The sequence below is a fragment of the Erpetoichthys calabaricus genome, chromosome 18, assembly GCF_900747795.2.
Source record: "Erpetoichthys calabaricus chromosome 18, fErpCal1.3, whole genome shotgun sequence".
NCBI lineage: Eukaryota > Metazoa > Chordata > Cladistia > Polypteriformes > Polypteridae > Erpetoichthys > Erpetoichthys calabaricus.
The window spans coordinates 88,601,760-88,623,960 of record NC_041411.2 but is presented as its reverse complement, the minus strand read 5'-3'; the positions used below and the strand labels follow the sequence as shown (position 1 = coordinate 88,623,960).

The 22,201-nt window shown below is 37.9% G+C and overlaps 1 protein-coding gene across 7 annotated transcripts in view; it reads left to right on the top strand.

Moving 5' to 3' along the window:
* The first annotated feature begins 1,758 nt into the window (after positions 1-1,758).
* usp19 (ubiquitin specific peptidase 19) overlaps positions 1,759-22,201 on the top strand; it is a 109,699-nt gene continuing 89,256 nt past the window's right edge. For 4 of the 7 annotated variants that reach the window (XM_028824584.2, XM_028824583.2, XM_028824582.2 and 1 more), the window contains exons 1-2: positions 1,759-2,101; positions 15,088-15,368. In XM_028824584.2, the coding sequence (XP_028680417.1) occupies positions 15,224-15,368 (145 nt within the window). In that variant the 5' untranslated portion in view covers positions 1,759-2,101; positions 15,088-15,223. Of the gene's footprint in view, positions 2,102-15,087; positions 15,369-22,201 lie in introns of those variants that run through there. The other 3 variants (XM_028824586.2, XM_028824585.2, XM_028824580.2) reach the window with 3 other exon arrangements.

Genomic DNA, 22,201 nt, shown 5'->3' with positions numbered 1-22,201 from the left:
AAAGTCAAAAATCAATTAATGCCTATAAGATGTAGAGAAAAGCCAAGCAAAATGACACCTTTTATTGGCTAACTAGAAAGATTACAATATGCAAGCTTTCGAGGCAACTCAGGCCCCTTCTTCAGGCAAGATGTAATTTAATTTTCATCTTGCCTGAAGAAGGGGCCTGAGTTGCCTCGAAAGCTTGCATATTGTAATCTTTCTAGTTAGCCAATAAAAGGTGTCATTTTGCTTGGCTTTTCTCTACATTCATAATGGCTAACACGGTACAACACCCTAGTACTGCCTATAAGATGAATATCACTTTCTTTTTGCCCTCCCAAAAATACATTTCCACATGGTATTATTTAAATTTTTCAGTGTAAACATAGCCTAATGTTGAAACAGTTGGGTGCCATTAATTCAGTTAGATTTAGATTAAAGCTTGGACTCAGACGTTCAAGTGTTCTGGATATTTGTCTTCTAGTAAGGCTACAGTGTCGGCCCCTCTTTAGAAATCTAACTGGAGGCTTCCATTTCTGTCTGTTGCACTGTAGAATTTGTGGTTAAATCATTAAGCTCCAAACTTTAATGTTGGTGCAAAGTACTTTTTTTTATTATTTGTACTGGTAACAATATCTGGCGGTCCGGCAAAATACTATTTTTTAACTCCAACTTTGACGTTTATCCAGAGCAATTTGTTACAGAACCAACACCGTTCATGATCTCTCAAAACTTTCAATTGTCCAGTTTTTTAATAATTTATTTTTGATTTCTACAATATAGACCAGGTTTGTGCAGTCTCTTTCAGACAGCTGGACCATGCTGCTGTGCTAACCGACAGCTTTAAGGTTCAACAAGGCTAACCAGGGCTTTTTGCATGTTCTTTAAGCATCTCCTTTGGTTAATTTGGTGATCTGTTCAGGGTTGATTTATAGTGGTTTTAATTTTTTCCATTTGTAGATAATGCTTCATAGTGATTGAATTTTAATTCTTTTGTAAAGAAGTCATAACCTAGGTAAAGATCTTAACATGATTTGTTACTACTTCCGTACAATTTGTTTTTTAGTTTTATGTAATGCTGGACTTTCTCAAGTTTTCTGTGATGATTTTTTAAATCATTTTAATTTGGTTTGGTGCAGTCAGTTTTGAGTCTTCTTACACTTAACTTAGGCTGTACAATGTTTTTATCAAAGTGGTCTGCTTTATAATCTGCTTAATCCTATTTAAGGTAGCGGTGGTTAGATGGAAGCTCTGGGTGCATTGATAGTATCATCCTGGGAGAGGGTGCCATTCTATCTGCTGATTTGATTTTTGTAATCGATCATTTTACCAGCTGAGCTGTTTTGTAACTAGCCACTCGCTGGGTGAACATAGCCAAGAATTCGAGCTTGCCACGATATTTGCATAATTTAACATTTTATATAGCAGAGTGCATTGTAGAAGTCGTAAATATGTATTAAACCGTGCCTTGAAATCTACTTAAAAGATAAATTACAACAAATGCAGCACGCTTTTTGTTTAAAAACACTCAACGCTCTAATTATGGCGACAGATGGGAGAACTTTCTGGAATACGAACGTCTACCTTATTGCTTTCGAACGCCCTCCCCACCCAACCATATGAAATATCAGCACAAGGAAGGCGAAACCACCAAAATGGAACGTTCTAGCTGCTGCTCCAATCGGAGGACGAATTTACTCACGTGATATGAGAGGCTGCGTTATTACGTTTATTGTTGTTCCTCTGTCCCATGATTAGGGTGAGTGTCGCGGTTCCTGTCAGCTTCAGGAAGGAGTTTATTCGGGACTTTCGCTTTCGTGTGTTTTTGTTCCTAAGTAAAGTGCGAGTCACTGAGTGGTGGTATCGGAGGGCTGACGGAATTCGACACGGCTTGGTTTAACTTAAGAAACCCAAGTCAACGGTAGAGTGTAGGTTGGAAGCATACACCGAACGGGATGGGTCCAGGTTAAAAAGCAAGCGGAGACCCCGGCAAAGGGTGACTCCCTTCTAGAGAGGGAAATGTGAGACAGGCCCTGCAGCTCGTTTTGACCTGAGGAGACAACTGGCAACTTGCAGACCAAAAGTCAAGAAGAAACGACCGTGGCGCGATTGAAACACTGTGAGTAATGTGGGGACGGAGAACAGTAATGGGAATAATGAGACAAATATTTACTCTGTTTGGTTATGCCGTGTGTTAAGCTGTCTGTCCAAGGCGGCCATTCATCCCGTATGCGTGGGTAAGACGATACTGCATCGATCTGCCACTATGGGGGAGTTTCGTAGGACTGGTCTGGCTTGTCAACAGGTGCTGATACGTAGTTCATCTGTTACAGTCAGCCGTCGCCGTAGAACGTTGCACATGTCACTATTTATTTCATAGGTAGGGATAAAATCTGCATAATGGTTCGTTGATAAATGTGTCAGATAAATGAGGATATGTGGGTTGCAGAAATTTTCATCGTATTGTTTTGCAGTGAATAGTTGTTCCCACGAGGAGTACAGTCTGGCACCGAAAATAACTTTTGTTGACTGCGTTGTTACGGAAAACGAGTGAATGTCAAGTTAACGTTTATTCATTTGCATCGTTTTCATGTTTCAGAGCAGCATATTGAGCAAAGTAAAATTAGTTTTCACGTATTCTGCATTTTATCTTGGGATTATGTGTGTACCAGCATTTACGTCAAACTTTTATTCATTGTTTGTGTACGTTGTTATTCCTGTAAGATAACGTTAAATTTATATACCACTCAATATCGAGGTCACAGACACTGTTTTATTGGGGGGATGGAGGGAACTCCTATGATTATTGAAAAGCTAGATTTAAAAAGAATGCATGTAAAGTCTATTAAAACGCACAAATTAGTCCATTTTTGACACCGTTTAGAAGAAAATGCCTAGGTCATTGTGCATGTGAGGTGGCATCATGGCTCTAGGAAGCAGACCAGAGTTCACATCCCAGGGCCTCCTTTTATGGAGCTTGCATGTTCTCTCGTGTCTGTGTGAGATTTCTCCAGGTGGTGCTAAATTGGCCCTAGTATGTGTGGGAGTTTGTTTACTCTGCACTGGACTGGTGTTCTGGCCAGTAATTGTTCCCGCCTTGCACTCTTGTCATTGCTGGGATGAACTCTAGTCCCCTTCAAGTCTGCTCAGGATTTTTTTATTTGAAATTTTATTTCAAGAAAGTAACTGTGTACAATCAAGAATGTAAAGTTTCAGAACTTGTAGAACAAGTAACTTCAAAATCAATCTTGAGGGATAAACAAAACCTAAAAGTGCAATGATTCAACCTCCATCCAAGAGAAAGCGAGGAGAACCGGGGGTGGGGAGAAGAATCTTTCCCCATTATATGAACGCTTCTTTTAATTTTCAATGAAGTGTTGCCTTTTTTTAAAAAAAAAAAAAAAAGTTTTGGACAAATCCTTTAAGCAAGAATTTGATGTTAGATAATATACAATGTCTGGTACCCATGGAGTTAATGAAAAGATGGGTGGGGTTTCCAGCAGTTAAGCAAGATTATTCAAGACAGTGTGGTAGTAGTGTGTTATAGGCTATTAAAATCAATTTGTCCTTATCCACTTGAAGCCTATCAGGGAGTTCATCAGGTATATCTGTCAATGGGCTGGGACTGATCGTGACAACAAAGCTGTCTGTCAAGGATTTAAAGGTTTTTGTCCAAAATGATGTTCATTTTATGCATTCCCAAATATATAGCCTTATAATGTTGGAGCTAGATGGCAAAGCTCACAAGTTGAATTTTGCTCTGGGTACATTTTGGATGACTTTAATCGATCACACTTATCTCATTTAAAAATTTTAAGTTTAATTATTGAGTGCTTGGCACATAGAGTCACAGTGAATTTATGAGTGACTTCTACTTCATTTCTGAGATGTAGGATGTAGAAAGGTTCTTTTCCTACTGTACCCTAGGATCGTTGAAGGGAAGATTCTTTTGAGGTGGTTTTATATATTGTTGAGGTGCCGTGTAAGTCTTCAAGACTAATCAGTATTGCCTTTCGAATTGAAATTGGTGGGGTGTGTAGAAAATTGGGTATTTTTTTTATTTTTTTTTTATAACAATTTGTAAGTTGAAAATAGTGGAAAAGTTGGATCACTGTTAAGTTAAATTTAAAGCACAATTGTGCATAAGACGTGAATACATTATATACAATTCTGTTAGTGTCTTAATCCTGAGCATTTCGCAAAAATTTTGTACTGATCGGATTTTAAAAGGTTAATAGGTGATTATTGTGTAGTGAAGCAGCAGGTAAAAGTTTATTTGCCTTGAAGTTCATCCTGCATTGGTTCCATTTTCTAAGTGATTGGTGGACGACTGGATTATTGTTATAGTGACAAATGTTAATATTTACAGGAGCATAAAGCAGTATATACAAAGAAGTACAGCGAGATTTAATTTCCATTGCTGAGCATGCTGGTGTGAATAAATCAATTTGTGCCTAATGTTAAGTAAGCCTCCTTCTACTTTTGGTCTCTTTGTAGAATTGCTTTTTGAATGTGTGGACATTTCAAATTCCAAAAAAAATTTGGTTAGAATATTCATTCTAGTATTCTAAAGAACAATTTGAAAATGTATATAGGGATGCTATGCAATATAAATAGAAGCTGAGAAGGATGTTCATCTTGACACTATTGATTACCCCCTTCTATGGTGAGATGGGGGGTAGATTATCAGTTAACATCTTGTTGGATTTTTTTTTCTGTCCTGTTAAAAAGAATTGTATTGAAAAGACCTTTTTGTTTAAACTTTTTTGATTGAATGAACGGATAGATGTCTGGTCTATTTTGGTGTGCTACAGAGTTCACTGGAAAAAGCACACTTTCATTCAAATTAATTTGGAGTCCAAATGTATTTTTAAATTTTGCTAATGTTTTAAGGACTAATTGTAAAGATATTTGTGGGTCTGAAATGTAAAGTACCATATCGTCTGCATATAGTGATATTTTCTGTTTGAGTACTTCTCTGATAATCCCCTTTATTTCTGATGTATTTTGAAAATTACTGCCCAGTGCCTTGATGGGTAATGCAAAAAGAAGTGTTGATAAGAGGGGCACCCTTATCGATTACCACATTATAGTTTGAATTAGTCTGAGTTCAAGTTGTTAATACAGACTGAGTCATCTAGACTGGTATAAAGTAATTTTATCCGTGCAGATACTTTTGGACTAAACCAGATTTGTGCAGTGTGGCAAATAAAAAGTCCCATTTGACTCTGTCGAAGGCCTTTTCTGCATCTCAAGATAATAAGGTCTCTAGTGTGTTAGATTTTGTGGATGAGTATACTACATCTAATTGGTGCCAGAGGTTTGAAGCAAAGTGTTTGCCTATAATCAATGCAGTTTGGTCATGTGATATTATAGAAGGAAGCACTTTCTCAATCCTTATTGCTAAAGCTTTGGAAAGTATCTGTGTATCTTCATTTTCTTTTAAAACTGTTTATTATGTGTTTCTATATACTCTGCCTCCATGGCACACTTGTACTAGAGTAAATTCTCTTTGAGTCCAGCACAACAATGCTACTTATTGCTAGGAAGCATTTTGGTTTGTTTCTTTAGCCATTGTTTTATAAATTCATTTTTTTGAAATGTTGTTTAAAGGAAAATGAACACAGTGATTAAAAAGTTTGGGCAGAATGAATAAATCAATTGAAAGCACTACAAAAACATTTCCTGGACTGACAGTACACCTTGCAGTTTATTTATAGGGTGGATTCAACAGCTATAGACATGTTAAGAGACGTTTACATTTAAAATAGGAATTCACATTTAAGGTTAAAAAAAAGTTTCCTGTAATTGCAACATGTTTTCTTTTTATTTGTGTAGACACTTTTTTCCTCAGATTTATTATAAATCCAAAGTTTAAAGCATTATTGTTACCATTAATAAACAGTTTGAGAACTGCAGTGTCTTAGATTTAGTCATTAAGTGTTTTAGGATTAATTCATCAAGCCTCTGTCTACGTATAGTATCTGTGCCGCCTTTTCTGTCACAACTGACGACCTACTGTTTATTAATAGTCAAGTAAGCCTGGTTTTGAATACTGTTATGAACACAGTTAAAATATATGGCTAAATATGTTTAGGAAAGCAAAGCAGTCATTCCGGTTTATTAATGAAGAGACGAAACAGTCTGTCTATCATGTCATTAGAGATATTGAAAGCTGTTTTAGAAGGTTGGGTTTTGCAGAACTGGTTGTTGGTGGTGGTAGTTCACAATTCATACACGTTTTGTCTGTCTTTTTCTGAAATATGTGGCAAAGAAAGTGCTGTATTGAAGGATTTAGTGTCCATAGATACTAACCAATCAAAATTAAAATTTGTATTTACTGAATGTTTTTCAGATTATAGGTTTGATGTATTCTTGTTAAAAGATTGTCTATCAGCAAAAGAAAATTAATACGAGACATGATTGACATTTTTAGAATTATAAAGGAAATTAGTACGGCAGATTGTGTGCGCCCTATGTTGGCTGAGATTGACTCCAGCCAATTGGCTCCCCGTGACCCTGTAGTTAGAATATTGCGGGTTGGATGATGGATGGATGGATTGATACTGTTATTTTAAATGAGTTCATCAAGAACACTGGGACACAGAAACGTGTTCAGGGTAAATTTCACACAGACATCAGGAAGTTTTTCTTTAGTCGGAGAACCACAGACGCACTGAATAAGCTACCACGTAGTGTGGTAAACAGTAGGACTTTAGGGACTTTCAAAACTAGATGTTATTTTAGAAGAATTAAGTAGATAGGAACAGTGTCTTGTCTAGATTGTTCTAATGTGTCTAAATGCATATTTAAGATTCATGGATCTGCCTATTCGCAGTTTGTTTACAATAATTAGTTATTTTCCAAGTTTTGCAACCTATTGCTGGAGAATTTCAGTCAATGCTGTAGCAGTACTGCTTAAATTGACTGGAAATCCCTGCAACTCTGGGAGTACTGCGTCATTGGGCAGCTTCGCCATTTGCCGCAATGGCTGCTGGGTGAAATATGAGAGCACTAGCTTTAAGATTCAGCAACATTGAAGCTGGCAGTGTCTTTTTATTTCAATGTTACACTGCACAACTATTTACAATTACACCCATCGGATTAAAGTACTGTTCTTGTCCTGTGCCCGCTTGTTCTTATGATTTTGTCTGGGTTGTAAAATGTCTTCAACTAGGGCGCTCCTAATTTCTACAAATCTTTACATAGTTAATCATCAAGGTAGGACAAAACTTTACATAACTTTCAGGAAGCTGTTCACTGGAGATTTAATTTCAAAACTATACCACCATAATCTGCATCTTATAAGTTAATTTTTTTTAAAAAGTTGCAGTCACTAAAGAACTCAATCTACTCACTTTGTCTCAGCAGGCAGCTTCACACACATGATTTGCTTGCACAGTGATCATTCTGTCTTGTGTTTCTTGCAAGTTTTTGTATATTATTTAGTTCAATAAACTTAGAATATACTGTGCAGTAATCATGGGCCCAAAATTCATTATTCATTCATTTGAGCAGCTTACTGTTGAACATGTATCGTACAAACCTTGTGATGTTGATGTGAAAGAGGTTGCAGCAGAGCTCTGTTTTTACGCATTATTCATCAATGTGATAAAGGTGATTTAAAGTTATTTCCATCAGCTATAGGAAAAAATCCTGCTTCATCCTGTTTAATCTAGGCTTGGCGCCATCAGTTATTTATTTATTTTTTTTTATTTCCGCTTAGTGCTGATCATTGATTTGTAATTGGAACTTACTGACAATATGCAAATGGACAGCAGTGTTGGCTTTTTCAACTATATATGCAGTTTGATCAGTTTATATCCGAGTTATTCTCATTTATGACACACCCCTGATCTTCCGAAGTGATCAACAACACTACAAAATATTTTTCCCTGTTTCTAACTGCACTAGTTTCACCAAGAGGGATCCCCTAATCTCCTGCTCTTTGAATCATTCTCAATTCTCTTCAAATGCTGTGTGTGGGTTGTCAAAGAACTTAAAAAAAGTAAAACTGGGTCCCAATTCCCATGTCCATGAAACACCTACATGACTGAATAGTAATACAAGTGAGCTACGCGAGTTAAGAAACTTGATTTTTATTTATACACAGTGCTTTCCATTTATAAGGCTAGATTAGTTGACACCAAAATTTCAAATACGGACAGTTAACAAGTTATAGGTTACAGTTTTTGATGCCTGTCCTTGAGCGCACACCAACGCTGATAAACCTGAACCAAATTGACTGTTCGTCCAGAGTTTTGATATGACTTTATGCGTATCAGCATGTCCCGAAAACTGCCTAAAGGCAGTTACGAGATTTTGTCTTTATGGCATTCATGAGACCGTGTTCACTATCGGCACTCGACGCTTCAAACATTGCACAGATCCGCGAGGCAATCCAGTATCTCAAACTCTTTTCCTTTGAGTACATATTGAACTATATCTGCAAATGTCCGAAGCAGCCCGGTTTTGAGTTTTTCAGATACAACAAATTGAATACAGTGATCCCTCGCTATATCGCGCTTCGCCTTTCGCGGCTTCACTCTATCGCGGATTTTATATGTAAGCATATTTAAATATATATCGCTGATTTTTTGCTGGTTCGCGGATTTCTGAGGACAATGGGTCTTTTAATTTCTGGTACATGCTTCCTCAGTTGGTTTGCCCAGTTGATTTCATACAAGGGACGCTATTGGCAGATGGCTGAGAAGCTACCTAACTTACTTTTCTTTCTCTCTCTCTTGCGCTGACTATCTGTGATCCTGACGTAGGGGGTGTGAGCAGGGGGACTGTTCGCACACCTAGACGATACGGACGCTGCACGGTGCTTCGCATACTTAAAAGCTCAAAGGGCATGTATTGATTTTTGACTTTGTTTCTCTCTCTCTCTCTCTCTCTCTCTCTCTCTCTCTCTCTCTCTCTCTCTCTCTCTCTCTCTCTCTCTCTCTCTCTCTCTCTCTCTCTCTCTCTCTCTCTCTCTCTCTCTCTCTCTCTCTCTCTCTCTCTCTCCCTGCTCCTGACGGAGGGGGTGTGAGCTGCCGCCTTCAACAGCTTTGTACCGGCGGTGCTTCGCATACTTCAAAGCCAAACAGTCATATTGATTTTTTTTTTGACTGCTTGCTTTGTTCTCTCTCTCTCTCTCCTGACGCGCACTCCATTGAAAAGGAAGATATGTTTGCATTCTTTTAATTGTGAGACAGAACTGTCATCTCTGTCTTGTCATGGAGCACAGTTTAAACTTTTGAAAAAGAGACAAATGTTTGTTTGCAGTGTTTAAATAACGTTCCTGTCTCTCTACAACCTCCTGTGTTTCTGCGCAAATCTGTGACCCAAGCATGACAATATAAAAATAACCATATACACATATGGTTTCTACTTCGCGGATTTTCTTATTTCGCGGGTGGCTCTGGAACGCAACCCCCGCGATGGAGGAGGGATTACTGTATTGCAAAACTTCATCATCACTGTCTTTGACAGCTCATTCAGCTCAGTTGACTGGGGAAGGAAATGATGGTACCTTTCAACCAGCTTCATGATTTCTGTTTCTCTGTCAAAGAAATAACAGTGCCTTCAACAACCTCCAGTCTATCAATTCATTTTCTGGAAAGCGAGTCTCCATGTGTAAACAGATACGTTCAACAAACCAGACAATAGGTACCACATTCATTGACTTCCTTATCGCTATTCATAAAGGCTTTTGCTTCCTCACTCCAGTGCATGTTCTTGCTCAAGTACTGAGCGTGCAATTTTAATATTCTCGCCATCAATTGATGTCAAGTTGCTTCGCTGTAATCTCTTCAATTCAGCTAATTCACCAACTACGTCATTGAATATTTTAGTGCAGCTTGGATCTGTGGGTTGGCCAGCTGCTTAATGCACTATTTGCTGATTGGATCATTACATTCTTCAACCTGCTTCTTACACTATTCGATCAAAACGGGAATATTTCTGATAAAATCTCCTAGTGCAGAATGCCTAGGAAGCCATCACACTTCATTCAGTGGCCGAAATGAAACCAAATCATTGTCTAGAACTGCTGCCAGTTTTGTGAATTCTGTTTGTTTCACCGACGTCCTGCTAAACATCGTATACACTGTTAGCAGTAGCGTTTCAGTGTCCTGCTTTAACTGAACGTGCTTGCAAGTGTCATCAATGACGAGGTATTACCGGTGAGCAACACAGTGTTGTTCGAACAAGTGTGAAATCTCATGACGAAGTTGAGTGGCCACACCATTGGTGCGCAGCACTTTGCAACCCCTGCACGGCAATTTTTGGCAAGGTGCGCAGCTTAGAGGGAACGTGAGTCCTAAGGCCTATAAATGTTGTAACAAGTGTTTGAGGGGAAAAAAAACAGCAGTTGCTACCTTTGGTGACATGCAGTGTTTGTCAATACTATAATTTAAACTTTGTGAGAGCTGATGAAATCATCTGGAGCAGCATGCTGCCTGATGGGAATTGTTTTCCTCACTTGGACTTTTGCATAAGGTTGAAGATGAGCTGAAGGGATGGCAAGTAATATACAGTGGTGGGCTATACTAGGTTTACAGTTGTTTGCATGGAAAAAGACATGCAGGTCATGATTATTACAATAGCTTTATTAACTCAATAGCTTTAACAAAAAGACGGATAACAAGACACATAATACAAATAAATAACAGAAAAATAAATATAAGAATAAACTGTGTTTCGCATACTCTCCACTATAAACCTTCTTTTTTGCATGAAATTGACTGTGCTCAAGGGCTCCGTGTCTGGCAAGCACCGCTAAACTTTTCTTCTTCAAGGTTCACCAAATGTTGCTTCTTTCATATTGCTTCTGCTGATGGCCTACAATTGCATAAACTAGCATCTCCATTTCTCTGCGAGATCGCTGTCTTTACTAGGGCGAGACGGGAGAATTGGTGTGTTAGAATGACCCACTTGCTAAGAGTACCATTAATGACAGATAACAAAAAAAGGTATTGGCTAATTTTGTATTTTCTGCAGCATCACCAAAGTTTAGTCAAATCCATCAAGGAATTTTTAATATTTTGGGGCATTTAATTTTCTTTTTTTTTTTTTTGACCTCTAAATATTGATACCAACATTTCTTGAGTATTTGCTATCCTATATGTACCATCCTGGCAAATTTCAGCTTTTTAACTAAATGGGAAATAGTGAAGTAGACAGTTGGTCTGTCAACTTTGCATTATTTATGTATTTTCTTGTAGATGTAGTTGTAGCACCTAATTGAATACATCATAAAGGACAACAAGGTGTTAAGTTAAAAGGGCTCATAGTTGAAAGCGGGGACTGAGCAAGGACTTCCTGAACATATTTAATTACTGTGACTCTTCCAGGGTGAGGCTTTTAAAGTTGTTTGGGACTAGAACCTAACATCCGTGCAGTACATGAACCAACCTGGAGCATAGCAACGGACCCTAAGTACCAGACCCACTTGCACATACATTGCTACTCAAATTTTGCACTCCCACAGGTCCAGTTGGGAATTGCCACACATAACATGCATGTCCTTGGGATGTAGAATTAAAAAACTAAATAAAAAATAAAAAAGAAACACAAGTAAATTCAATTTCCAGATAGCCAGTGATAGTCTGTGATTTAATCGCAGGACAATAGATCAGTGAAGTAGCACCACTAACCTCTGTCTCCAGAACTATCCTGTTTCAAAATGTGCAAGTTTTTTTGCACTTTTTTTTTTTTGGATAGAGTGTTTTTCTTGTTTAAATAATTACAAATGTATTTATATTTGTATATACATTGTCTGAAAATGGTTTGGCACATAATAAGATAAGTGCAGCACCATGAAACTTTTTTTCTTGCCTTGTATGTTTAAGTTAATAGTCACTTTTAATGACCTGTCTAGCTTTTGCTTTAAAATATATTTCTGCACAAATGGTTTTTTGGTACTTCCAACAAATGTACAGTAAAGTGTTATGTATTGTCCAGCTAATTCAAAATATTCATTAATTCTAAATGGTACAAAAACAGTTGCCTTATTATCATTGAATACGTTATTTTTGTAGCCATTTTCTTGATTTTGTTGTTTTTTTTTATTATTTTGGCTTTATGCCTGGTAATATTTGAACAATGTAAACTTTTTTTTTAAATGTTTACTTAACTTTCACATTTTTCTACATAAATAAGACAGTTGTGTTTAAACTGTACTTGAAAGAAACACTGATAGATTGACATGATTTTTTTTCTGATTAGTCAGTTTAGGGGTTTGTAGATAATGTATGAAACAAGGGTAGCATAGTGCTTAGAACTGCTGTGTGACAGACAGATCTTGAGTCCTGGTTTGAATCTTGTGTCTGTCTGATATTTGTGTGGAGTCTGAAAGTTATTTATGTGTTCAATCATTTTTTCTCAGCTGGTATTCTGGTTTCTTTCTGGGTCATTCCATGTCAAATCAAACAATTTCCCACGCATTTCAGACTCAAAATTCTGGAAAAATTACCAGATGTACCCATGTTAGTCAGGAGACACGCTACACCCTGTTTTTTGATGCAAGTTCAATACTTTCCAAGATAAAGCCGTACAGTTTACCGAGGGGTAGGGGGTGTCGACTTTATCCGGCCTCATTTTTCCATCAAATTTCATAAGTCTATAGCTCAAGAACTAAACCACAGAGCAGGCTCAGACTTTGCTCGCTGGTACATTAATTGGTATAGTATGTGACGAAATGAAAACATTTGGTCCAGGTGACTCTGCATGGTCAAAGCAGCTTCTTGAAATTGTCTGAAGTTTGAGTTTAGGCCTCAGAAACACATATTTGTAACCAACACTGACTTTTGATTTCTTTTCCTTATTCAGATAACTATATAGGCTTTCTGAAAAACCAATAAACAGAAAAGTAACTGTATCAGGGTTTGAACAGTAGACCTTTCAGAGCACCTTAACAGCATGCGAGAATGTGCAGATCGTTTTTTAAATACTTTTCATTTATTCTACATCCTTTCTCAAAACACAACCCTTACTTTTCTTATGTAAATGTTTCATGTTTATTTTCAATCCTAAATATAGGCTGAATGCATCATATGTCAGTAATGGTAATCAATGAGTTTTCAATCAGTAGGTTATCAAAAAATGTCTAACTTTTTTTTTTTTTTCTTCTTCAATATCAGATGTTGTCTGCCTAATGTTGCTGAACAGAGAATATGATTCTCCAGTGCGAAAAGAATACCTGGTACTCGAGAATACAACTGTTACATCCCTAGAGAAGATGGAAATCTCAGTCAGCCAGGTGTTGGGTGAAGACAGTCAATTGACTGTCTGAATATTCACCACTGAAATAGCAGCTAAAATTCTGCCCTCTCACAATCACACACCTGGTTGATCGAATGTGTCCCTCACATTAAACCAGTGTCCTATTGGAGGTTACACTGGGTGCATGTGAGATGAAAAATGTTGGATTGGTATGATTTGTGACAAGAGTGAAGCGCAATCGGATGTTTCATGCATCCAACCTGTCCTGCAGTTTAGTCTCTCCACTGGCCACCTAGAGATGATATTTTTTGGGTGTCATTACAGTGTGTCATTTCACTGCTTATTGAACCTACAAAGGGAGGCAGTACCATTGAGTTCAAAGACAAAGATGCCATACACTCTGCACTTAGATTGAAGCGGAAATGAAATGGGTCACATTCCTGCTGTTGTTGTAATAGTAAGATTTTAACATTTCATTATAACTTATTGTATTTAATCATAAATCAAGCAGCTGTTGTTCATATGTTGTGCTTAATCTGTCTTTGGTAATTTATTTTTTTCCATTAATCCTATACCCAAGTTAGTGATAAAGAATTTAATGATTATCATTACTGACTACTGGTGAATCTGACTCATGTTTAGAATGGAAAATAAAAATGAAAAGATTCACTTAAGAAAAGCACAACTTGTTTTTGAGAAAGAAGGGACCATGTAGAATACAGGAAAAATAATTTTAAAAATATCTGAACATTCCCACAGTGCATTAAGCTGGTCTGAAAATTAGACCCAAAAGGAATTTTCACATTTGAGAGGTCTGCTTGTCAAACCCTGATGCAGTTTCTTGTTTGTTTATAACCTTTTGAAAAGCACTGTGTAGGTTATCTAAACATGGAAAAATTTCAGCAGGCTGTATCAGTTAGAAGTATGCTTTTATGAAAGCCTGAACATGACAAAGCCAAAGATGCAAAACATTTTTTTTCCATTTTTAAAGGTCTGCTCTTACCAAGTGGTGTCATCTGGACCAAACATTTTAATTTTGTTACATACTGTACCTATGAAGGTACCAGTATGCAAAATTTTAGTCTACTAGGTGGTTTAGTTCTTGAGATATGATTTTGTAAAATTGATGAAAAAAATAAAGCCATGTCAAATTTAACACCTCTAAAAAAAATTGGTTGCATCTTGGAAAGTATTGATCTTAACATCAATACAACAGGGTGTCTCCTGGATAACATGGGTACACCTGGTATTTTTTTTTTCCATCCATCCATTATCCAACCCGCAATATCATAACTTACAGGGTCACGGGGGTGTGCGCTGGAGCCAATCCCAGCCAACACAGGGCGCAAGGCAGAAAACAAACCCCGGGCAGGGCGCCAGCCCACTGCAGGGGTTTTTTTTTTTCCCCCCAGAATTTTTTGAGACCAAAGTGCATGGGCTTTCTGGAAAATTGATTTGACATGGAATGACCTTTCCCATTTTTTTTTTTAAAGTTGTGCATTACTTTGCTCCAAATTGACTCCGTTTGGGTAAGTGAACCCTAAGATCTAGTTGGTTCCTTCATAAGAGCTTTTGCTGCTTAGCCCCCTTGCTACTTTGAGTTGGAATAACCAGGTTAAATTACCAACTGTCTTTCATTTTTGTAACATATACAGGAGCTATCAGCTTTAATTATTGTATTTTGTATACTGAAATCTAAGTTATGTTCAAACATGTTTGCTAGAGTGTAAATTAAATACGCTTGTTTTGAACCTATTTAAGTATGAAGTTTTTTTTGAAGTATGAATGTTTTTTTTAAAACCATTTCATTTTACTTTGCTATGACAGGAAATTGCATAGATCTGCTTTAAATGTTATTGTAAATATTGTGTGCTGTTTCTGTTTCTGAACCAGACCATTTATTCCTCTTGGAAGAGTTTTGGTGTTCCAAGTCGCCAAAATAGCTGGGCCCAATAGAAAGCGGCGAACCCTTGAGCCCAACTCCATCAGTGAACCCAACGGGCAGCCTGTGACCACAAAGCGGCTCAAGATGTCCAGCAGTACCAACACAGGTGGTCGCAGGAGACCAGTGTCCTGCAAACTGGAGGACAACTCCAACAAAAAGAAACAGAAGGATAAGGCAAACCAGGAAAGCAAAGAGGCAAAGCAAGAAACAAACAGAGATCCAAAGAAAGGTATGAACTCAAGTTGAGAGCTTCCATTTCAGTACTTTTTTTGTATTTATTTTTTTTACGTACTGTATTAGTATAAATTAATGCACATGTATAAATTTATTTTCTGTCTTTTCATGGTTTCTTCTTTTTTGATGTACTAAAGAAGTTGTATATGCATGCCTTATATGAGAATAATGTTTAAATCTCTCTGTAAGTAAGTACATTGTAGTTATGGTTGTTTAATTAACAAAATTACATGTTGACTTTATTCATGCAAGAACATAGACAAATTAAAGCCATATATTGCAGCGAATGAATTGCTTTGTTCACATTTGCTTCTGAGCTTGTAGATGTTCCCAGAATAGTTTCACTAGTTGAAAATATAAATAAAATTAAAATATATGATTCAAAGAAACAAAGTTAATAATTTTATACTAAAGTGGAGTCCTTATTTTCTGTTATATGGTGCTTGGTGCCACTGCTCTACTGCCAAGTTGTTTGCCTGCCAATGGAAAAGTAAAAAATCTCAGATGCAGGAGCACTGGAATCATGGGTAGAAGGGTCCTTTCATCAGACTGAGTGGCCCCGTGCTGACTTAGCTATAGAATGGCAATTGGAGGGGAGGCACTTGTTGGCCAAGGTCTCCAGGACTCCTGATTGTGTGGTTCTACAATTAGTTGAAGGACAGATGTTGTTTTTCATTTATATTATTTAGTTTCAAGTTTGTTTTTGATTTATTTGAAAACAAATCTGTACCCTTATATGTGATAGTTCTGCATTTAGTGTGTGGCATAATCTATTCTTGCATTTTGCCTTGTAAATTATATTATTTCTGAGGTGGCAATGGTAGATTGGCCATTTAGCCCTGTGAAGAGGATTAATGGTGTTCTGTTTCCTGTGTTGTATTTGTACCATTTTTGACACCCATTTCATGCCCAGCCTACACTAGAAGGGTTTTGTTTAGGAGGAGGGGTGTTTTTTTATCATCTTAGGGATCCAAGGCTGGTGAGCTCTCAAAAAAATGAGGGCCTATTAAAGCCCGTTGAGGCATTCCTTGTATGATTTTAGGCTATGCAAGAAACAAGCTGTTGTTAAAATAATAAATGTTATAGGTATACAATGTACTAATTTGATTATAATTTTTGCAGTTTGCTTACCATTAAAAGTTAAATTGTTGAAATGGACAGAAAGTTTTAGTATTGTTATTTGATTTGGGGACCGGGGGTGGATCATGCATACATTTAAAGGTAATATCAGATTTATATCTAGGATCCATCTGGAAGGAGTTTCACACTGAAGTTGTGTGACACTTAAGTACTGCAGTTGTTTAAATTGCACCATTCTTTAAGTGGAGGTGTCACTTTAAATGACCTGTATTGCATGACTATTGCAAGTTTTTCACACTAATTCCAAGTCTTCTGTTGCACCACTTGTTTAGTACAAAGTTATTTTGTCAGCCAATCAACATAAAAATTGCTAGAATAAGAACAGGACCACCGCAGTAATGTAAGCAAACAGGTGCAACAGGCAATCCAGTTGCAGTCTACCATCTTTAAAAATTTACAACAATTAAGTAGATAGCTTCAGTACTGAATCTGCTATTTCTAAGAATTACCAGATACATGTTTGAGATTTTTTCAGTTGCTCGTCTATTAATTTCAGTGATAGGAGAAATGGTAAGATACATAAATTTGTTGCAATACTGCATTAAAACATGTATAATATAAAGAGAAGAGAATCTTAGAATATTTTAAAACTCAAATAATTCTGTTGCACAATTTTTTAATTTTAATTTTGCTTTTTAACTGGCAGAACAAAGTCTTATAGTATTTACTTAGAACATTTATCAGTATATACCCTAAGTTCTTGTCTATAAGCCGGACTCATGTATTAGCCGGAGACCAAAAATCATACGAATTTTTAAAATAAAATCGTATCATAGATAAGCCGGACTCATGGATAAGCCGAACGTACTATAACCTATAACTAATAGAAGGGAGGGAGGTCAGTGGTCTCACTCGCGCCCATTTAATTTCTTTAAGGGGGGAGAGAGTGTGAGATATTGCCGTCTCTCTCACTCCCCGCATGGCGCAATTGGAGCGGCCGGAGCGCGTTCTTTCTGCTCTGGGCGTCGCCGAGTCAACACGAGCGCGTAGCGGTCATTTAAATTGTGATTTTATATGTAAACATATTTAAATATATATCGCGGATTTCTGCGGACAATGGGTCTTTTAATTTCTGGTACATGCTTCCTCAGTTGGTTTGCCCAGTTGATTTCATACAAGGGACGCTATTGGCAGATGGCTGAGAAGCTATCCAGCTTACTTTCTCTCTCTCTCTCTTGCGCTGACGTAGGGGGGTGTGAGCAGGGGGGCTGTGTGCAGCTGCTTCCTGAAAGAAATGCTGCACGGAGCTTCGCATACTTAAAAGCTCAAAGGGCACGTATTGATTTTTTTTATCTGTCTCTCTCTCTCTCTCTCTTCCTCTCTCTTCCTGCTCCTGACAGAGGGGGTGTGTGCTGCCGCCTTCAACAGCTTTGTACCGGCGGTGCTTCGCATACTTAAAAGCCAAAAAACCCTATTGATTTTTTTTTTGACTGCTTGCTTTGCACTCCTTTGAAAAGAAAGATATGTTTGCATTCTTTTAATTGTGAGACAGAACTGTCATCTCTGTCTTGTCATGGAGCACAGTTTAAACTTTTGAAAAAGAGACAAATGTTTGTTTGCAGTGTTTGAATAACGTTCCTGTCTCTCTACAACCTCCTGTGTTTCTGCGCAAATCTGTGACCCAAGCATGACAATATAAAAATAACCATATAAACATATGGTTTCTACTTCGCGGATATTCTTATTTCGCGGGTGGCTCTGGAACGCAACCCCCGCGATGGATGTATAAGCCGGACTTATGTATAAGCCGATATTCTATTTTTTCATTTTCACAACTTTTTTCCTTAGATAAGCCGCGGCTTATTGACAAGAACTTAGGGTACTAATTTATAGTTTTGTGAATAGTATATTTTTTTTAAACTTTTGTTTAAATTGTAAATGCCATTGGATTAAAATGTATCTAAATAGATCACCTTATAGAGAAAATGTATTTTTAAGTAATACTACATAAGTAATTAATACAATGCCCTGATATTAGCATACCCACTCTACAAACATTAACTTAATGTTTAGCAAATAATAATTCAAGAGAGTGTTTGTCATATTGTTATTAACAATGATTGTGTTGCTCTAGAATTCTTGTGCACATTGAACTTACAAAAGGGCATGTTGAATAGGTCAGCTTGCGAGAAGAGTTTATGTTGAAGTTAATAATTTGGTGCTTCACCATATTTTTTTTAAAGGAAAAAACAAAGGCAGACAAAAAGTGTTTTTGGCTTGCTTTCAAATCATTTCACCCCTGTGCTTTGTACGTTGCTTGGTAATGTGTAACATCTGGGTACACCAGTCCTTCAACAATTGTTTGTGCACTATTTAATATCTTTGTTAATCCCTTTGCCAGCTCTTGCAAACTTTAATGCAGGATGGAAACATTGTCATCCTCTCTGAAAAAAAACAAAACAAAAAACCTGCATTTCAGTAGAAAGCAAAATTGAAATATGCCAATTTAGTATTTTATTTATACTTGTTTGAATTATATGTCACTGTAAACCTTAAACAATGTATCGTGTGAGAAAAATGGAACAAGAAGTAAAATATATATAAGTGTTCAGTTCTGATTAAGTAAGAGCCATATTGCCTTTTTTTGTTCTGTGAGTTCTTTAAACATTCAATTCATTTAAAATGTCAACAGTTCATTGTGAAAAATGTCTCTTCTGAAAAAAGCATCTCTGGTTTGTTTTCTGGATCATCTCTTTCCAAAATTTGTCCCAGATTACAGTATATTAAGAATATTGGATTTATTTCTGACTCAAGTCTTATTTTATATTAGTATCTTAACTATTATTCATTTAATGCCTTAAGTGTTGCCTGAATGAAGAATAGGCACAAGCAAATGTTTGTTCCTTCTCTTGTTTCTTCTTGAATGTGGAAGTGTACACTGTTACTGTGATATTGGCCATGTAAACTATTAATGATGTACAGTGCATCCGGAAAGTATTCACAGCACATCACTTTTTCCACATTTTGTTATGTTACAGCCTTATTCCAAAATGGATTAAATTCATTTTTTTCCTCAGAATTCTACACACAACACCCCATAATGACAATGTGAAAAAAGTTTACCTGAGATTTTTGCAAATTTATTAAAAATAAAAAAACTGAGAAATCACATGTACTTAAGTATTCACAGCCTTTGCTCAATACTTTGTCGATGCACCTCAAGTCTTGTTGAATATGATGCCACAAGCTTGGCACACCTATCCTTGGCCAGTTTCACCCATTCCTCTTTGCAGCACCTCTCAAGCTCCATCAGGTTGGATGGGAAGCGTCGGTGCACAGCCATTTTAAGATCTCTCCAGAGATGTTCAATCGGATTCAAGTCTGGGCTCTGGCTGGGCCACTTAAGGACATTCACAGAGTTGTCCTGAAGCCACTCCTTTGATATCTTGGCTGTGTGCTTAGGGTCATTGTCCTGCTGAAAGATGAACCGTCGCCCCAGTCTGAGGTGAAGAGCGCTCTGGAGCAGGTTTTCATCCAGGATGTCTCTGTACATGGCTGCAGTCCTCTTTCCCTTTATCCTGACTAGTCTCCCAGTCCCTGCCACTGAAAAACATCCCCACGGCATGATGCTGCCACCACCACCATGCTTCACTGTAGGGATGGTATTGGCCTGGTGATGAGCGGTGCCTGGTTTCCTCCAAACATGATGCCTGGCATTCACACCAAAGAGTTCAATCTTTGTCTCATCAGACCAGAGAATTTTGTTTCTCATGGTCTGAGAGTCCTTCAGGTGCCTTTTGGCAAACTCCAGGCGGGCTGCCATGTGCCTTTTACTAAGGAGTGGCTTCCGTCTGGCCACTCTACCATACAGGCCTGATTGGTGGATTGCTGCAGAGATGGTTGTCCTTCTGGAAGGTTCTCCTGTGTCCACAGAGGACCTCTGGAGCTCTGACAGTGACCATCGGGTTCTTGGTCACTTCCCTGACTAAGGCCCTTCTCCCCGATCGCTCAGTTTAGATGGCCGGCCAGCTCTAGGAAGAGTCCTGGTGGTTTTGAACTTCTTCCACTTATGGATGATGGAGACCACTGTGCTCATTGGGACCTTCAAATCAGCAGAAATTTTTCTTTAACCTTCCCCAGATTTGTGCCTCGAGACAATCCTGTCTCGGAAGGTCTACAGACAATTCCTTTGACTTCATGCTTGGTTTGTGCTCTGACATGAACTGTCAACTGTGGGACCTTATATAGACAGATGTGTGCCTTTCCAAATCATGTTCAGTCAACTGAATTTACCACAGGTGGACTCCAGTTAAGCTGCTGAAACATCTCAAGGATGATCAGGGGAAACAGGATGCACCTGAGCTCAATTTTGAGCTTCATGGCATAGGCTGTGAATACTTATGTACATGTGCTTTCTCAATTTTTTTATTTTTAATAAATTTGCAAAAATCTCAAGTAAACGTTTTTCATGTTGTCATTATGGGGTGTTGTGTGTAGAATTCTGAGGGGAAAAAAATGAATTTAATCCATTTTGGAATAAGGCTGTAACATAACAAAATGTGGAAAAAGTGATGCGCTGTGAATACTTTCCAGTTGCACTGTAAATAAGAACATTGTGTAATTTTGTCATTTTCTTCACAAATACCCTAAGTTCTTGTCTATAAGCCGGACTCATGTATTAGCCGGAGACCAAAAATCATACGAATTTTTAAAATAAAATCGTATCATAGATAAGCCGGACTCATGGATAAGCCGAACGTACTATAACCTATAACTAATAGAAGGGAGGGAGGTCAGTGGTCTCACTCGCGCCCATTTAATTTCTTTAAGGGGGGGAGAGAGTGTGAGATATTGCACTCGCGCCCATTTAATTTCTTTAAGGGGGAGAGAGTGTGAGATATTGCCGTCTCTCTCACTCCCCGCATGGCGCGGTTGGAGCGGCCGGAGCGCGTTCTTTCTGCTCTGGGCGTCGCCGAGTCAACACGAGCGCGTAGCGGTCATTTAAATTGTGATTTTATATGTAAGCATATTTAAATATATATCGCGGATTTCTGCGGACAATGGGTCTTTTAATTTCTGCTACATGCTTCCTCAGTTGGTTTGCCCAGTTGATTTCATACAAGGGACGCTTTTGGCAGATGGCTGAGAAGCTACCCGGCTTACTGTTCTCTCTCTCTTGCGCTGACTATCTGTGATCCTGACGTATGGGGATTGAGCAGGGGGGCTGTTTGCACACCTAGACGATACGGACGCTCGTCTAAAAATGCTGAAAGATTATCTTCACGTTGCTATCTTTTGTAAAGCTGATTCCTGAAAAGACATGCTGCACAGTGCTTCGCATACTTAAAAGCTCGAAGGGCACGTATTGATTTTTCACTGAAAAACAAACTCTCCCTCTCCCTCTCTTTGTCTGCTCCTGACGGAGGGGGTGTGAGCTGCCGCCTTCAACAGCTTTGTGCCGCGGTGCTTCGCATACTTAAAAGCCAAACAGACATATTGATTTGTTTGCTTCACTGCTTTGAAGAGGAAGATATGTTTGCATTCTTTTAATTGTGAGACGGAACTGTCATCTCTGTCTTGTCATGGAGCACAGTTTAAACTTTTGAAAAAGAGACAAATGTTTGTTTGCAGTGTTTGAATAACGTTCCTGTCTCTCTACAACCTCCTGTGTTTCTGCGCAAATCTGTGACCCAAGCATGACAATATAAAAATAACCATATAAACATATGGTTTCTACTTCGCGGATAT